Raw genomic sequence first — 20,066 nt, forward strand, 5'->3', positions numbered from 1 at the left:
TGCATAGTAGACACCGATGCGTAATCTATCTGATTATACAGTCAGCTACATTACTACATTCCTGTTCAGTGCAATCATACATCCGGGATGCACTGCATACTAACACGGGAACAGGATTGATGTGACGCAAGTTTCCTGTGCTTCAGCACCGCTGAAGTACCAATTTTGCTGGGTGTTTATAAAACATGCGATTTCGACCTGACAGGTGTACCGGAACTTGCAAATGTTGGTGATTTCGGGCATTCAATATTTTAGTATCTCTTGACATGAAAAGAAGTACTTGTGCTCTTCATGTAGATACACAAGGCTGTCAAGAGTAGAAAACAGTAGGAGCACTGAACTTTTCTCTGCCCCTACGTACATTTTGGTGTACATTTTCCATACATAACATATGCAGATGATTCCTGAGTCAAGTAGCTACGTACGTTTTTACTGCTACTAATACTCTTCGTTGATAACAAGCTCTTTACTAAGTCTACTTCGTCCTCTCATGGTATGTATAAATATGTTATGGTGTTGATGATGGGTCATAGGCAAAACACGCTTGATAAAGCTATCGGTTACGTGCTTTCCTTTGTGGAACTGACACAACAATAGAAACAGACAAAAGGCTCGTTCATTTTTAGGGGCGTGTGGCCACGGATGGGTTCTTATTGTGCCCTTATACCCCTTTTACACTAGAATGGAATACCCTGGTTTCTTTATTGCTGTAAAAATAAACCGATGCGTTCATCTATCGTGAAAATTAAGTTTAGAATTGCAATCATTGCTGAGCCAAACAGGCAAATGTGAACAAAGATGAGGCTTAGATTCTCTCAGGATACCTCTGTTGGCAAATGGATAATCTCAAACCCAGTGTACCTTACAAAGTGTCCATATGGCAAGATTGCAAGCTTAAGTGCACATTGGCCTGTTTTTATATGGCACATCGAAAATGGCATAATGCACTTTAACTGATCTTAAACCTCTAAGGATCAATTAAGACAGCTCTGGGGATGCGACATTCGAAGATTACGGCTTAAGATCGACTGATAAAAAATGCCGGAAGCAGACGATGCGCGTGCGCAATGAGGATCTCGCCCCAGGCAATCTGCTTTAGTACCGGCAGAATCTTGATTGAGTATCGATGAATGAATCATGAAAACACGTCTTTTATCTCAAAGCTTCTTTAATCCATCGATTAGTGTTGTTTCTGTGTTAGATTAGGAGAAAATGGCGTCTCATTCGAACTCTTTGAGGACTGGTACTGTCTATTTTGATAGCAAATTTCAGAAAACGATTTACCAAAAGGATGTCAAAGCTACCATGACACAAATGGAACCATCAAAAAGTGATGATCAAGAGCTTTCTAACGAATATTCATATCAATTGATTTACGAATGGTACCATCAGAAAGTGCTTGGTAACAAATTTTGGCTTTGAAAATTTTTCAGAATTTTGAACTTATGAATAAGTTCTTCTGTTTGAGCACAAATATATGCTTTGGCACATAAGAGGCTCTTATCTCGGATTCAATGACCCTTACCACTCCTTCAGCATCTGAAGTAGCAGAACAAGGTGTTTATCATCTTTGTCATCTTCAGATGCTCCGACACAGTATCAATCGCACTTGTCAAAATGAAGAGCGGACGATAGCCAACCTCGTTACAGGATGCCTGAGTGCACCCTTTGTCCACACTTTATCATGTTATGTAAAGTCTTAGGAGCGTGGTTGCACGTATATAAGTATCTTATCAATGACAAACGAGTGAAATGATGAGTTGACTCCACCTTAGATAAGACGTCCATTGACACCATCCTCGAGCAGGTGTAGCATGTCCGAGCAGACGACTGGCACGCGCCACTTCAGAGAGTAAACACTTGGTTACCGCGGGTAAACAAAACCGAGAGGTTGCCCGGATGGCATTCCTGGCCGAGTTGAAGAGAAACAAATTGACGGGTTGAGTTTGCATAAAAATGCGTTTAGTGTACGGTAAAATATCGAATGCGATGAAAGATGGGAATGTTATCTTTCATTTCTTCTAAAAAAATCTGAAGTGTAGTTTAAACCAGCTACAGACAGAGTGTGAAGGCAAATCAACGAGATTTGGGACCGTTCAAGTCATCCACTTGGAGGTGTTTGTCCAGGTTCTAAAACCATCTTTTCCCGAAACAGTTGCAGTGGTGAGATTCCAACTCAAGTGTTCCCTTACGTCCGATAAGCCCAGCCATATATTTCAACGATTGCGTAGGGCTGTATCTTACATATTGTGTTACCACTCCGGTTCCGAGATTAAAACAATGGCGGACAACGATCACGTGCCGTTGGACTAAAAAAGGAACCTGATGGCGAAACGAAGATAACGGTCATTACTTGGCGCGATTTCATGCATTTCCTAATTGGATTCCGCAATAATCGTTGTTTGCGGGTGATTAAAAGAGAAGAAGATGACTTGGCAACCATCCAGATGGTTTTATTGGACAGTTACTCGGTTTGTGGCTTCCGTAATTGGTTTGGTCACATACCGCGATGACTTCTTCAGCTATAATTCAAACCTGGTGTCCCTGCATACTATGCTGTGGACGATCCCCTTCGGAGTAGTCTTGTACCAATCTGAAACAAGAGTTTTGCAAACGCGCCAATGGCTCTACATTAATTACATCAACACCCCATGAAAAAAAGCCAAACTGAAAACCTTGAGCTTTCAGTTTCTCTTTCAACTGTCAAAACCAGAGGGTGAGTGGCATTGAACCGCCAGCCGTTTATTCAACCGCGAGAATATTCCGTCATCGAGTGTTTTCTAAAATGCTATCAGCATCAAATTCACGCCCTTGCATCAAATCGAGATCGTATTGTCTGGAGATTTGAATTTTTGCTTTGACCAGATAGTATTCAAATGAGCTGACACGTGATCAAACTTCCAGAGTAATGAAAATAATGCAGCGAACCGCGGATTAAAACAACAAAGCAAAACCTCCGAGGGACGCTGCACACAAATATGGCGCGTTCTTTTGGTTGAAATGATTGACATCCGGGTAATCTGATTAGGTAAGACAAGATCGTCAACTTGGCACTCTGCCAGAAAAAATGATGTGAGTAACCAAATATTAGTTTTGAAAAGTCCGCAACTGGGGACCAAATTGACGGCTAACACCTCTCCCTGGTGACTGGTTCTCTGATCACCAATATCAAAATTTGCGACTGGTGGCTGTCCTGAATACGAAACTGCAAAAACCAAAAATGTGCGGTGGGATGTTTGATTGCGTGGTAGTTCTCATGAGCTTCTGGTGCATTTTGAAGATGCGACGGTTGGGTGAAACTTGATACGAGATGACATCGAATTGCGCGCTCGTAATCAATTGCTGAATGCGAAATGACGTCTGTGCCGCAATTTTGCTGGTTTGTGCGCCACATCAAAGGCGACGTTATGATCATGAGCATGTGTTCTGCCTGGTAATGAACGCTGCAATAAGTTGTCGAGTAACCGGCATCAAAGACAGAGTAAAGTAGTATTTAATAACTGCATTAGAACAACCACTTTGTCGTTACTGGTTTCATTTCCTTCGATTCGACGCCATTGAAGTATGATGCCATTTTTCGCGCCCTTTGAAGTCGGTGCTCGGCTGTTCCCGGTTATTTCCGGAAACACTCGGAATCCTTTTTCTTTTCCATTTCTTCACCACATAAAGCGGCTAGTCCTTTAATTCGTCGTAGCGAACCTATGAGCCAGCGAAATATTTTTCTGCCATTGCTCCAACTCGAAAGTAGCGCTCGTTGGTTTCCGGAAGCATTCGGAAACCTCCATGATTTTAACCTTCCTGCCACCATAACACCAATATCATCCTGTTTTACAAAGGACAACCGTGACTAAGAGCTTCTTTCTTTTATTTTTCTTCGTTTTGATTCTATTGCCAATTACAAAAGTGGTTGGACTGATCTAATTTCAGCCTAACGGCCGGGTTGCGTGGTTGGGCGTTGTGGGAGATGAACCTCGGACTCGGGGTGAGAGTATTTATTTGCATGAGATGTCGAAAGGTTGACCGGGGTAAAACTGAGTGGGGAGGTCGACGACTTCGTGTCCTTAGCTCTTCACCCTGTAAATACCGAGACGGTTGCTAAGAGTTAATTGAATGAAGAAAACGTACGAGTAAATGCTAACTCTAATCTTACAGAATGCAGTTGTAAGGAGGTGTCTGATTGGTTGAGTTGTGGCCAATATATTGGCACCAACAAATCATATCCTTGTTTACATCTCACGATGGCGTAATGTTGATACCTTTGCTATGTTTCTAAGAAATTAGGCTGTGAAGTATCAAAATACTTGAATCAATATTGCCATTGATTTATATGAATATCGCTTTATCTCTGACGCCAAGTTCCTGCAGAAAATATTAAGTGCGCCGTTTGACCTGCGGTAAACAAGGAATGAATAAAGAAGGTGTCGTCCCGCGTCGACGTGGCTCTGAAAAAGAAACGGAATAATGTATTCTCAAATTCAATCAAAAACCTCACTTTCGAAGCTATGTGGGTTAATGTGAAAGGTTATACAACCAACGGAGCGATCGATCAGAGAAAAACGGGACATTTCACTCGCAAAGATTACCAATAGTTTAGTAAATGAAGTAACTACTCATGCGCGAAACGCGTCAATCATCTCCAGGTCACGTGATGTTTTGAAATCGATGACCCGGATAAGAGGCGCGCAACCTCGTGTCCTGATATGTTGGTTGTGTGCGACAAGGCAATGTATCATAGGAGTATAGAACCTTGGAATGAGGTAAGGATGAACTGTTCGGGTGCTTGGAGGGAAATATCCGTCGTAATTGAACAGAAAGCATGAATTTGAATACTTTACACTTGTGAGTTTGAATCGATATTTTTAAGTTTTCTCCTTTGTTGAAAACTCTCATGGGTTAAAAAATGAAAAAGCCTCCTTTCCATCAAGTTGATTGCTTTTCACTTAAAATTAAAATGATTATTTGAGTGATCCCATTCTAAGTTCGGCGTTGAAATGGCGAGTTTATTTTGATTAATACGAATAGATCTCCCATCAACTCTCTCCTTCAGTCGTTGTGTTAGTGAAACTGTTACTCTGATGACTCGCAGTTAATTAATCTATAGATTAACAGTAAAACTCCGAATTCTTCAATAAACCTTCCCATTGTGCAACTTCACAAATAATTACACTACCTGATTTTATCCAATATCCTAAAACTTTGAACACCACCGTGAGTAATAATTTGTTCGGCAATGATGCGAATTTGCATCAGTTGCAAACGCTGCAGGGTTGGCATAAAAACTGGAACCTTTTGTGCGAAATGAAGGATATCATATCCGCTTCACGGATTACGTCACTTTTCGTGTCGGAGAAATTCATTTCCAAAAGATCTCGGTTTTATGATAATCCTAATTCTTCACAAAAGTTTGTTTTGTCCACAAAACTTGTCAGTTTCGAAGTCGAGATTAAAAACACACAGTAAAGATGGTGTTTGCTCTGTGTTCCGGATCGCTGACTGAGAATATGTTTATAACTTTGACCACTGACAGTTACCGCAAACATGTTCCACAATGCCGCAATGATGACAGGATGTTGTGATCTCGCGTCTCGTGAGATTTGGAGCAGTCGTGATGATATCGTCCATCATCCATCAAAGCTCCACCAACTGGACATCAGCATTTAACTCCATTTGTATCATTGTTCCCTGTAGTTCGTCTGCCATATTTTTATGCCGAAGTTAAAGATTAGCAAGATGCCAGAAAAAGTACACCTGGGATATCTTCGACTCAAAATTCATTACTTTCAATGTCATATTTTACAAAGATGTTGACAACCATGACGCAAGCCCGGTTATCAATCCGTCCGACTTTTCTATGCAGCCATGACGGCGCCATTTTGTTCAACCTCATCAAACTCCGATTGTGACTTAGGATTATACGATTACGTCACCAATTGCTTCAAAACCTTATTTACCGTGTCGAATTAAACCAATTCATCCATACCCTTAATCGAATCGAATCATTTTAGTTAAATGAACTCAAACAAAGCGAAATGCTTTCAGCAGACAAATCATTACTCCGCTGTGGTGAAATTCATTCGTTCTGATTGGTTCGCGGTGAAAAATGGCGCTCGTGCACTGGTCACGTGCATGGCGTTGTTAGAAACGGCACGGAGGAATTGCATGGAACTCCTGTTCTGAATCTACGCCGTCGTCTTCCTCAGAGATAAATAGTGCATCAGCGGCTTTCATGACTAGAATCCTGGATGTTTTTTTGGTGATGCACGGAACCTCTAGATTGCATCAAATCCAGGTTGATTACGTGGATTCATGCGAATGAGACCTGCATGCTTTGCATGTCCGGGACAAAAGAAGTAAACATTGAAGGTGTCGTGATGTCAAACCAAAAAATCGCATTGATTATAAAATGAAGTAATTGTGGGCCCGTCATTGTGAACCGACGCAACTGAAGACGCTAACATGATGACATAACCATTGGTCGAATTGGTCTCGTCCACCCATTGTTCTCCCCGATTGAACAACGTTGAATGGTATCGAACGACTCATTACATCATACATATGACAGGTTTGGCTTGCATATCAGAAACGGTCTTAGACCGGCGATTCCAGAGTCAAAGTGAAGCAAAATTGAATTGTAAATGGCACGACATCTTCCTAATGGTACTATCAACTCATTAAGAGCAAAGTCATTTAAACAAATAATAAACCTCATCCTCAACATCAGCACGATCTTAACGATTACTCAGTTATCGACCGCAACGAAATTAATTGAAATTCTCATCGAGGTCGCAATGCCCTTATATCCATCTTTGAAGCTATAAACGTAATGAACGCCATGAAGCAGATTGCGAAAGCCGATATGATTATTTACTCTCCAGTCCAAATAATGGATTTCTTCCTCCGACATTTGTAAAATAGTCTTATCTCGGATACTGTGGCTTAATATCCTGCGCGTATCGAAAATCAAAATCTTTAAACAGAATTGAAATTCACTCTCAGCTAACTGCTGAAAGCTTGCTGTATCGTTTGATCTCATGAATCCTATTGGTTAATTTACGATTGCATTTTGTAAATAATGTGTGATGCCGCATACTAATGACGTCACAATGTGAAGCGTTCATGATTTATAAGCGTTGTAACCTTTTGGCTGATATCAAAGGCGGCCATCAATACAGACCATTTAAACCACCCGATGAAAATTCCTCATCAGATGATATTGCCGATAAATGCGTTATAATCGTGTCGATGAATTTGAAATTCCTCCTCAGGGAACTGTACTTTTAGACAAAAGTTGCAAATAGCTACGTTACTTCATTATGTCAACAGAATACCTTATTCAAAGTATCTACATACATGTATATGCAAGACTGGACTGGTTTTAACTACAACGACACCATCATTACAGCCATCGAGTGGTATCATCTCCATTAACCAATCATAGGCCAACATTCTTGCCCCCCCCCCCAAACTAAAGTGCACCAATCAGCCTGTGGCTATTATTTGCTGCGAATCAAACTATCAAACATGGCCGACAAATTTGCAAGGTTTTCACTGATTTGCTATCAATCAGCTCATGTGTGATCTTCGATTGATTGGCGATACTGTGTGGAGACTCGCATCAGCTGTACCTGGAGTTGGAGGTTATGAATCGATGAGACTGTAATGCCAGGACATTTTAAACCCCAGCCTGGAGTGGACTCGCAGAGCTGAGGCAAGATGGTGAACAGAGTATTGGAGAGTTGCTGCATTAAAGATTGATTTCATTTGATGCAGGAATCTTGTAAAAAGGCTCTTGCCTTCAGCGTTATCATGATGCATCCAGGGATGGCCTTGCATGAGTGGTTTGCGAGCTGCCCTGGGATTTAACCAACGCTGACCTAGCAGTGCTATGCAAGAAAGGAACATCGATTTGGAGCAATGGTTAAGACCTATCCTAGCATGTTGTCAATGGGCCTACCTCGCCTGATCAAGCATGAATGGGTTGAGTGTGGCATCATATTGGCCTGCTTCACACTCAAAGCGAAGACCCATTCAGTGAGAAAGTTTACGCCATATGGAAACGTATTGTATTCCAATAAAAGCCTTGCCAAATGAGTATACCACACAGCTTTTTCCCCCCTGATCGTGTTAGTTGAAGCAGTAGGCCTTAATTGAAAGACCCTGATTGAAGTCGGCCATTTACCAAATGCATTGTATAATTGTGGCCCTGTAATTGACAGTACTGTAATAGTGCATGGTTTGCCGTGTGAATAGAGGCGAGTAATCTGACCGTGCATGACTGGCGTACTGTGAAGGAAAATCACTTCTCAACTGGGATTCATGATGTTCGCCTGCAGTGTGAATGCCCTGTGTATATATACCATTTAGGCTGGTTATTTCAGGACCATCTGCACACGGGCTTTCATAGTGTTCGGCCTGCATTTATGTCTGTCCAGTGTATATTCCATATTTCCTCGGACATTCTAGTGTTCGGCCTGCATGTGTGTCTGTCCAGTGTATATTCCATATGCACACGGGCTTTCATAGTGTTCGGCCTGCATGTGTGTCTGTCCAGTGTGTATATCATATGCACACGGGCACTCAAGAGTGTTCGCTTGCAAACTTGTAGACGTTTTATGAATAAAAATGCTTTGTGCTTCTTTGAAAGAAACTTGCGTTACTTTGAATTCCTTATTTTGGCGAAATAAGTTGCCCTTGGGCCTAATCTACTCATCTTTGTTGGAAGAACTAGAATATTACGATGTTTTTACTTCTTTCTTCGGCAAAGCATATTCGACCATCACTTGGAAATATGTGTTTTGTGTGTTTACCCACTTTCGCTAATCCAGCAACATATTTCGTTTTTCCAAATCAATATACCTTTTGATGTATCTGTACCAAGCTGTCGACCAGAATGATAGTACTTCCCCTTTCATCCACTTGAGAAATCAAGACTTCTCTAGCCGCAAATCGAATCAAGTGCCTGACAAGCTTCTGTAAAAACCTACGCATCTAAGAAACCACTGACCTCTAATTTCTATTAATCATTGGCACTAAAAGGAAGGAACCCTCTTCCTATCGACCCTTAACAAAAAATGCTTTTGTTTGAACGGAAATAGCAGGCGATATGCCTTCCTCCAGAACAGACATCATTGCATAATCAGTAATTTGTCCAAATGAGAAAAAATGGTGAGAGAAATGGTTCTAACTTCAGACGAGGAAGTAAGAGCTGGCCGCGGGCTTCCTGCATGAGCACGCGGATAGGTGATCGCACAAATCGCAAATGGCATATTAATTCATCCCTTGAGGCCATGCTGCTCGCCGGCCACTCGTCCCTACTTCACCACAGAACCATTACCATCGACCGAATCTATGGTTTTTTCTCGGGTAATTTTGACAACTAGCTGGGTGTTGATGAAAGTGACCGTATTTTCGATGAATAACATTTCACTGCTCACCTGTAATAGTGGGACTGAAACCGTATTTGAGACGATAAAAACATGAACGTTCAAGCACTTTTTGCAATTTACTCAAAGGGTTCGCTTCAGCCCTTTTCACAGTGAACTGCACTCAAAGGCTCCAACAACTTTCTCACCAAGACATCTACAAAAAAGAAGTATTGCGTTGGTTTTGGATTCTCTCCCGAGTCGTCGGTTGTGAGCAGCATCTTCTGAGCCTCGAATATCGCATGCTCGTGGGGATGGACCGTTGGCGACGGCAGGTGAATGACTACAAATATTAAGAACAAACTTTTTGTTTCGCTTTGTTGGCATCAGAGATCCGAACTTAACAGTTTTATCCAGTTTTGAGCATCTCTCACGGCGAATGCATCTTTGGTGGGTTTTAAGTTTGGCCGGAAACAATGCCTTGGTCATTTTTTCAGGTCAGATTATAATTTGCATGCTCGATGTTTTTCACCAGCGTCTCTTACTAAGCCATAACTATACAATCTCAGCCGTGCAGTTGGACTAAAGCCTGTCTTAACGAGAGAAGAAAAACATGGTTTCAGCATGCATTAGAATCCCTAAGGTGACGTACGGAACGATGAGTGTACATCTTAGCCGTGTGGTCACCCGAAGCCCTAAATGCCATCAGAGTCTTTCAATATTGAAAGCCCCTGATGCCATCTTGGAACATTGTTTAAAGAAGGTGATCTGGATCCGTGCGGTTGGATGTAAGCTTGTCATCACGCCACCAGAGCCATTTCTCACTCCCGCTCACCCAAAACACACCATATTAAGAGTCACGCGAATCAGATCATAATCTGATCACAAACCGCGCAAAAAACTCGGTTTTCTTACACTTTTCCTTGATTTTTGCTCTCTTTATAATGACTGGCTCCAGCTCATTTTTTTGCGAATCGGATCCGCTGTTTTGTGTTTTGATAATGGCGATGTACAATGCACCATTCACTGAATTATTGGCGATTTGGCGCATTATTTCTGAATCACGACACCCGAGATGTAAAATAAAGTATCGTAGTTGCTTTTTGTTTGCTTCAGTGGCCATCATGATGGTTGTACGATCAAAAGCCATTAGACTTTCATGCCATTTGTGACATCTTTTTGGCGGTATTTTAATTCTGCAGAATATCGTGGCGATATAAGCACTCGGAGTGGCCTCGTATCTGTCGATGACATCCTCACAATCTTATTCTGTGTTCAATAACATAGGATGGCGGGGCCTGCGTATAGGTATTAAGTGTGAATCAAAGCACTGAAGCATTCCAGGTCCAGTCTGATATGGTTCCGACACCGTCAGCGTCATAAGTTCTAATAGATGGGGATGTTTCAACGTTGAACAATGGAAGAATTGTTCAGAATACGTCTTTGATTTTGTATAATCCTTCTTAAACCTCATAAGACGTTTTAATAAGCGGAATCGCTATCAAATGAATTTGAAGAAATTGGCAAAGATTGGTCAGGGAAATTCGACCAATTGTCATCCCTCCCTCCGCGTGCTTCTTGCGTGGAAAGCACCTGCGCGATCCACTTCGGATAGGAATTGGTTTCCCTTTGAGCTCGTGATGCCTGAGGCAAAATGGGATATGATCCGCGAGGATGTTTTTAAATGGCAACACCAGAAACACGAGAATGATTAGATAATCCCTGCAGTGGGTGCACGCCAATCCCGGAACAGCCTTTCAATATCACCTGCCGATGCTGCGAAAAATGACCAATTCTTTGTGTTCGTTTCACGAAGAAAGGAATGACGGCACTGATTAGTCATTGTTGGCAAACACGGAAACAATATGGTGTTGCGAAGAATCCTAATGCATTTTAAACTTAATTAAGCCATCGGATTGTATTTAACTTTAGTTTTACGCAACAGGAACAGCGATTGCAACCACGTGTCTCTTCAAACATGTCACAACAGTGACAACAACGGCAACATGGACTGTTCTTGGGAACGAGATTCGTATGTATAGAAATGCGATGTTGGCGTGCCTTGGTCGAAAATTCAAACAATATTTGAGATTGGAAACGAAAGGTGGTTATAAAAGCCGAACTCTATCCGAAATGATGTCGCATGTCCACATTGACTCAGCGCTTACTTCTTTACACGTGATTGCGCCGTCGCCTCAGCACGCATGACGGAACCTGATCATAAATCTATATCGTCTGCTTCTGTGTGTATTCGTCATAGCCGCTAAGCTACTCTGAAATTGGCCGCCAAAGAGATTGGCTACAATGGCGGAAAATAAACGACTGAAAACCGCTGACAAGACCACACGCTCATAGTGTCTTCTTCAACCGACAAGATAGTGCTGAAGAATTCATGGAGTATTAAACGTTAATCGTCTTTAAATGCAATTTAATGTAGCGTCAAATACGCTGAGTATTAAATGTCAATACTATTCCCCGTATCAATCATTTTGAAGAACGTTTGAGGGCATCGCCATCCACGTCGAGGAGATATTCGCGGCAATTTCGTTACCGGAGAGCAAAACACCGGAACGAAATTGTGACTAATGACATTTCGGCCATCGCAGAAAAATCTCGCGCAGTAATTAACTGTCTTTGTTGACTGAGGAGAGAACTGGTGTTGACTTTTTGCATATCGGAGCACCTTGGAGACCCGAGATATCTTCTTAAGTGTTTGCATGGTCATTTTACTCCAAGGGCCGGCGTTCCGTCACAGAGACGCTGACTTTGCCGTTGCAGACCAGGTGGTCACGCTCCCACCACTGGGGGTCATTAAAATATCCTTCAAAAAGTGGTGTTGTTTACAAACAGCCCCTGATGACTCCTCGGTCACTCTAAACATGCAAAATGGTGATCTTAAAGCTGACATGCATAAAAACCCTAACAGCCAAGTTGGAAAACACAAACGCCCGACCACAAAACGACCAACTGCGACCAACTGTGTGTATTCGTCATAGCCGCTAAGCTAAGCTACTCTGAAATTGGCCGCCAAAAACAAAAAAACGTGATTGCCGAATAAATCCCCAGCAGACGAGACGCGGTTTCACTTCAAGAAAGAGATGGACCGCACCTTGCATGGTCACGATATTGAACTGATAATATCTCTCTGAAAGCCAGGTGAGTTGCGTTGAAGATCAAATATCTTCCAAAAAGATTCCAATAAAGTGTAACCAGAATCTTATCAGAGAAATATCTTGATACTTTCCATTGAATGGGAGATTAATGTTACAGCGGTAGTAAAGAGTCAGCTACCAGGTGGCTTACGTTCTCTGCACAATCATCCCAGCGAACTCTGGTTGCAATGTAGCCATTGCGGACAGCTGTATACAGGCCAGGGGTTGAACAAAGATACCGAAAAGAAGTTAACAGAACAAAGAAATGCTCCGGTCATCGCCACGGGACTCGAAAGGGTGACTTTCATTGAAAACACCTCATTTTCGGCCCATTTTGGGTATAAGTGGTCAGAGAATGAGCATTATTGGTTGGATTGTGTCCAGAATCGGTGGGATATTGATGCGCCTATGACGATGGATACCTTCCTTCAAGAGATGACCATTGGAATGTTTAATGAAATAGATTGTGCCCAAAACTAGCCTATGGTACCTGAAAGAGGGATCTATCGAGCAAGCTCTGTGCATCAAATATGTTTGGACATTTTTGTAACCTTTTGATATGTTGAGGAACAATAAATGTGCATTGAAGATATGCAGCATAGTATGCGATGTTGTGGCTGTGGTCACATCCAACCTAAGTTAAAGACATAATACAGGCCGAAAACAAATTGGCAGTTTTACGAAGACACCGTTAGACCCCCAATAGCTACCTTGAAGCCATGCAGACATCAACATTCCCAACACATGGAGTAGATTTGAAGATGACTTCTTCATCGTCTTCTCTGAGATTAGGATATCAAGTTCAATAAAGCCAGTGGTCAATAGATAAAGAGATTTCATACGCCTCTCAGATCTCAAGTCGATTTTCATCTTTATGATATTGGATATGGGCATTATTAGTAATCTTTCTCTGGTTATTGCTCCGTGCAATCCGATATCGAAATAAGTTTTTTCCCCTCCATGAAGGCATTCAGGCGTGAGGTGATACTTCTCGTGTGCGGAATCGAAAATAGAGAAAAAATGCAGATAATTTTGCGTTTTTGATTAATATCTTGGTTTGCATGATGTAATCGCAATAACCTCTGTGCCGAGATTGATGCGGCGGTTGGAGTGGTCAGCTCTTAGTGCGATGACGGTGACCAAGATTCGCAAAGGAGCCACAGGCAAAATCCGCCTGTCTAACTCCGAACCTCTCAACTGCAAACCGGTCCTTTCCATCCTAGGCTCTCATCCTGACACTTGAGTATTCAACTCGTCACCTCGGTCTATTGACAATTCCATCATGTGTGTACTCTCCCGTGTCTTAATCTCTCCATTAGGGTCGCATCCGCTGAAAAAATGAGATCGGCGCGAATTTCCGCAGAAAATGCTTATAATGCCTCCGACCTTGGACCAACTTAATTACCAGATTGAGCTATTAGAAAGCTCGTTTTTTTCGCACCGATGCTATATTTGCATAGATGTCGACCTTGGAGATGTTTGTTGTATTGTCCAATCAGAAGGCTTTCATTCTGCGTCACCGGTGCACCACCTAAGACGAGCCAATCACGAGGCGTTAATCAGGGTGACTGCCTCCCATTTTTTCTTCACGATAGGAATGAATTTACACCCTCCACAAATGTGAAATTGACTTTTAAGATCGGTGTTTCCTCGCCGATAGAGATGTAATGACTCAATTCAATAAATTAGCAGTTTTTTATGCCTCGCTTGGCCTGACTGCGTACTGACTCCTCAATCCCAGCCGATGGCCAATTTATGATATCGGCGTTTTTGTTGTTTTGAGAAAAAGAAATTAGAGGTACTAATAATCAATCTTCAAAATTCTCATTTGTCCTTGGGTGTTCAAGAATGCCGATACATTGACATGGGTCAAGGCCAGCTGGAGGAAATCGGTGTATTGCCCATGCGCGGTACGAATGGTCACGCAACGTAACGGCCGTCACTCTCCCGGCCATCACTCTCCCGGCCATCGGCCCTGTCTCTGTTTAGACACTACCGTTATATTCGCCTTATAAGCCGAGTTCCACTTCCTTGATATCGATGATCAGCAGCTTGGCCGAACCGATGAGAACATGAGGCACTTCTAGTCATGGTTTCGACCCCCAGGTCCACGGTATCTCAGTCCCACTCTTTCAAAAATATAAAGACGAGTGGACGCCATTTCTTCGATGTGCATCTCATCACGTGACACTCTGATAATACCGCTCATAATTGAACTCTAATTCCTACTAAATCAACGATTTACGGCGAAAACTACAAATTTTCCAGTCGAGTAACCATCTCATTGCATCCGTAGATTTTGATGCGCTTGGTTGCGAAAGCAGAAAGACGATCGACGTTCATTCCCGAACAGCTGAATGGCTGAGCGTCCGGAATAGATTCGGTTCCCGGATGCCATAGGGTCATGTGACCTATGTTCGGAGTTTGGAGGGATAATCTTTGATGAGGCCACGAATGGACCCCCGTCTCTCATCTTACTGACAGAAGAGCCAGGAAGCCGATATCACACTCTTGTTTGTCCTATATAGCTTTCCAGCAACGGAGTCAGTTTGTTCTGTTTGATTTCTTTGACAGCTACTTTTATCTTTGAAAATCCCCTTGTTTTAGAGCTACCAAGAGACAACCAAGGCCAACAGCTTGATACTTAACTGATACTTATTTCGTCTTGACCTAGATTGATAATCTACATTTTGTTTTTCCATTTGTCTTTTTAGTTCTAATCCGTCAGTACATAGCCTACAGTGTCAGAGTGAACGACGTTTACATCACAATGGGAAACACGGCAGTCTTCAAATGCAACATCGACCCATACTTCGTCAGAGATTACATCACCGTCACTGCTTGGACGAGGGGCGCCGCCAGGGTTGAAACAGGTAGGAACACGTCTTTGGTCACGTGACCTTCAATGAACGCCGCGGCCGGTAGGAAAGGAAACTACATTTCCAAATTAGGTTTCATTCCTAGTTTTCGTATTCTTTTTATTTGAACGATATAACCAAATCTGTAATCTTCATATTTTCTGATATTCGTTTCAATGTGAATGCGGTCTATTTTCAGGAGACCGTTTCAGTATCATGAAAACGGGCGAACTGCACATGCGAAATGTCAGGAACGAGGATAGCTACCTGAATTACCGTTGTGTGACCAAGAACATCCTGACTGGGGCGGAGAAGGGTAGTGACCCAGCCGCTCTGTTCGTCATCGGTAGGTTATTTCTTTAAAGACCAACCTTGCAAATATTTAGATGATGTACGTGATGCGCTCTAAACTTCTTCTTTATCCGAGCGGTTCAAATAAATCTAGGAGATGGTTTGGGGTTCTATAACCTCTAATTTCATTTTGGTTTCTGAAGCGCACACTAGGGGCGCTCTTACCCTAGCGTAAACTTCGGAAACTGAAGTGTCATTGTAAATTCTGCTTTCAGACCCTGTCAACTCGTCGCCTGTCATAGATGATGCACTTACACACCTTCAAGTGAAGGAGAGCGAGACGATCGAACTGCCATGCGCCGCCACCGGATATCCGCTCCCATCATACAGCTGGACAAAAGATGACGTCCCGATCATCCTGGATCACAAACGCGTGAGGCAGTTGGGCGGGAACCTTGTCATCCAGAACGCAGGGGTGGGCGATACCGCAAGATATGTGTGCACAGCCAGTAATACTCTAGGGAAGCGGACTGCCATTACGCAACTAATTGTTACAGGTAAGTACACGGCTTCTGCTGAACTGGTTGTGACCGGCGACGACATCAACGAATTCGTCTGCTATTTGAAAATTAAAGCTGAACTCCTCAGCTTTTTACTCAACAACCACTCGTTTTCACTCAACAATCACTGAATCATTATATATTCACATCATAAATTGAATTTGCTCTCAGTATATAACGAAAAGGTGACTTTGTCTAGCAAGTGTTGCATTTTATTTCATCGCATGACGTCATATCATTTCAGCTCCTCTGTCAGTTCACGTGGGCCAAAACCAACAAATCGTTGATGTCGGCAACACTGCAACATTTAACTGTACCATATTTGGACATCCGAGGAAATCCATCAACTGGCTGAGGAATTCAAAACCCCTAAAGCTGGTCAAAGGTCGTGTTGTCCTGACAACGCCCACAACACTGGTGATTTCTGATGTTCAGCGCCACGATCGGGGAATGTACCAATGTCTGGTGTCTAATGATAAGGATAACGCCCAGGGCACTGCTCAGCTGTCTTTAGGGGGTAAGTCACATGTCATCTGTTGCCACGTGCGCGTACGCATCTACTACCATTGCACAACACTGTTTCAATATCATCATCATTTAACACTATTCACCATCGATTCATTGAGTTATTCAACCGTAGCTATTCTCGTACTAAACCTTTCAATAACAGAAATATGCACTTAATAGGCCTAATTTGATATTTAGATGGTTCCCATTGGAATGGTATGTATACACAAATGCAATAAGATCCGGAGGTGTTTCATTTTTTGAAGTCTGAGATTTCCCCTGGTAAAGTAGCGCACTGGTATTTTCACTCTTCCACCAGTGATATTCAGATCCTTTGAGTTATTGAATTCTGGCTTTTATGGTTATTTTGGTTTCAGATTTTCAGTTCGATTCTGTTTCACGTATTAGAACCTTTCTCATCTCATCTAATTACAACATTCAGATCTGTAACACTGTAGGCCTACCCACCTAACAATCTGTGCATGTAACACGAGGTGGCGGGAAACTTAGCGCCACAATGTACTGGCAACGCACGTTTTGAAGATATCACCAGATCGAGATAAAATCATTGGGACCTGGTTTTTGTTGGGCCGCAGCTGATAGCAGATGTGGGAGACCAAAAATACAAAGTACATCCCTTGATTGAAGCTATGATATGATCGCAGTGCTATCGCAACTGTTGCGAGGGCTCGCTTTCTAATCGCTTTCCGCATAATTGTTATGTATAACAGCCGTCGCCGGGAAGAGTGTTTCAGCTTGGTGCTTCATTGAATCCCCAAAGTGCGCGTTACCAGTACAGTTCCTCCCTCTTCTTCAAGAGACTGGTCAGCAGTTTTTACCAATGACTTTGTACTCCAACTCTCTACTCAGGCCTCTCTACTCCAAACAGGCCCACTATCTTTCAGTACAGCATTCGCCTTGCATCTCTGGTGGCGGTGGTGACGAATACTACTAATTTCAGCTCTATCTGATGCGGTAATTCTTCAGCTTTTAACTGTCTGTGTACTTTTCTCCCACTAGACCATACATCACGCACGACGAGCGGCCATCTTGGATTGTGATGAATCCCTCGATGCTCTGCAAACTAATTCCTAGAAACAGCTCCAAATAGTAATATTGTGATAGAAAACAGTCACCATGGAGAATTGTAACAATAATGTTATCATTGGACGAAAGCAGTCATATTTTTTCAATGAAAGATTTTACTATTTTTTCTTCGTTTTCTGATGACGACGTGACGATCGACTAAATCACGCGATCTCCGACCCCGCCCCCAGGGGTTTCAGCTCCGTACATCCGAAGGTTAGTAACGGTTGTGCGGTGGGGAAAGACCCTGGGGGTGCGGTTGACACTCATCACCACGGATACACCAAGGGAAGCCATTTTGGAAATCCATCTCGTTTAAATCTCGCCGCTGGATATCATTGAATAAATATTTACTATAAAGTGGAAATGTTTGATAGATTAATGCGTTCTGTCATTTCTATGTTGTATCACGTGATGTTGTGCGTCCATTTCTGTAATCCTATTTCTCCACTTTTTCTCTACATTACATTACTGCAACATCGATCAGGTGCCGTTGCGACTTTCACGGCGGTGACAAGTTAATTATTTCATTGCATGTACCTTCAGAGGGATGCAGGGTGTATGTTATTCTTGGCGCAACTCCTTTTCCTTCTTCTCCAACAACAGCGTTCGCAACGATAGCGAACACGCAATGGTTAAAACATACATGCATGCACAAAAACCCTATCGGCCAAGTTAGGAAACGCTAACGCCCACCCACCATGTCTTGACCGACCGATCAGCCATGTGATAGACTTACCAGCAGGCCACAGTGGCGCTACGGTATTCATCAACAGAGCACTGGGGTGTGTCTTCCTGTTTGAAATCGAATGGCACTTCATCAGACAATTCCTCAATACACGTATGGTTTTAATACTAGCAAAGCGGGAAATTGTTCTGCATCTTTAAAACTCGAAAAAAAGCTGCGTGCTCGTATAATCATCACAGGGTGTCATGTTCATCTCCTGATTATGTATCTCATGAATTCACTTTGCCATTATTGTAAAAGGGTACATTTTGAAGGCCACTTTGAAACTGAAAATGGTACAGATGGCACAAAAGACGCCATTCTATCAAGCTTGTACGTGAAATCAAAAATTGCAAAATATATCCTTTTATAACAACGACTCCATGGCATAGTGGGTAAGACGGTCAGGATCAAGTGTCGAGAGTTCTGAGTTCGAACCCGCTCGACGAATATTTTTCATTTTTTCTTTTCACGAGAGCGTCTCTGACCTGTCTCGTCAATGAACTTGGTGTTTGTGCAGTCAAGTGAGACCAGTCGCTGGGTGTCTATCATGTTTCAAGTGCAGTTGGTCGTTTGTTGGTCAGGCGTCCGTTTGTGTTTTCTGATTTGGCCGTTAGGGTTTTTATGCATGCATGTCAGCTTTTAGGATGCTAAGACATGTGATACACTAATATTCGTCTGTCATATTCCCTTGCTATTTTGTTGGTTCCTAAAGTTTCATTGGTTACACATTGCCGTTGGTTGACATCGTGTCAGTTTGCGGGCCAACATCTTCACCCACTTAAAGGGCGAGGCGGTTAAGCAATAAACCAAAAGATCCTTGAATGGTGCAAGTGCGCTCAGTGACGTCACGACGCAAAGTTATTTTTGATAACGCCCTTTCGCCAAGTTTAAGTTGCTCGGGGTTTATCCCGTTCGCTTTAAAGGTAACATGACTTGATGTCTTCAAATTCAGCTGCACAACCCGTCGTCCACACAGACGTCTCCTTTAAAGACGAATACGTTCAACCTGGGTCAACGGTCAGTTTACGCTGCGTCACTTCCGGTAACCCACTCCCGGCAGTCTCCTGGGAGCTGGATGACGGGGAGGTGCCCACTTTCCCAAGGTTCAAGGTCGGACAATTCCTGACCCCAGATGGAGACGTGTTCAGTTATGTGAATATCACCAACGTGAGGATAGAAGACGGAGGACAGTATCGGTGCCAGTCCCGGAATAAAGAGGGCACTGCCGAGCATATCGGAAAGCTTTTTGTCTACGGTAAGATATGTAAAATATCTTTTACTCTTTTAAAAAACAAGTGAAAAAAAATTTTTGGACTTATTTTCGCCGTCTTTCCACCCGTTTCGTTGCCTGAAAAAAGTTTCGTGCCATGCCACGCCCAATTATCAAAACTGTCTTTTGTTTTTGCATTCGCACAGATTTGTGGGTAAAATATCAATTATCACCATCTATCACGTGATTTGCGTATAAAATGGTGGTAAATTTAAAGTTGCAAATTTAAAGTTCATGTTTGACTTTTCAC

The 20,066-nt window shown here is 42.6% G+C and overlaps 1 protein-coding gene across 14 annotated transcripts in view; it reads left to right on the forward strand.

Annotated features, from left to right (window-relative positions):
• The window catches only part of LOC135502332 (cell adhesion molecule DSCAM-like), a 123,829-nt gene that overhangs the window by 69,383 nt on the left and 34,380 nt on the right, over positions 1–20,066 (forward strand). For 13 of the 14 annotated variants that reach the window (XM_064795073.1, XM_064795070.1, XM_064795081.1 and 10 more), the window contains exons 3-8: positions 15,229–15,387; positions 15,572–15,718; positions 15,939–16,220; positions 16,468–16,740; positions 16,929–16,946; positions 19,499–19,801. In XM_064795073.1, coding sequence (XP_064651143.1) covers positions 15,229–15,387; positions 15,572–15,718; positions 15,939–16,220; positions 16,468–16,740; positions 16,929–16,946; positions 19,499–19,801 — 1,182 coding nt within the window. The remainder of the gene's footprint in view (positions 1–15,228; positions 15,388–15,571; positions 15,719–15,938; positions 16,221–16,467; positions 16,741–16,928; positions 16,947–19,498; positions 19,802–20,066) is intronic. The other variant, XM_064795074.1, reaches the window with a different exon arrangement.

The sequence above is a fragment of the Lineus longissimus genome, chromosome 18 (assembly GCF_910592395.1).
Source record: "Lineus longissimus chromosome 18, tnLinLong1.2, whole genome shotgun sequence".
NCBI lineage: Eukaryota > Metazoa > Nemertea > Pilidiophora > Heteronemertea > Lineidae > Lineus > Lineus longissimus.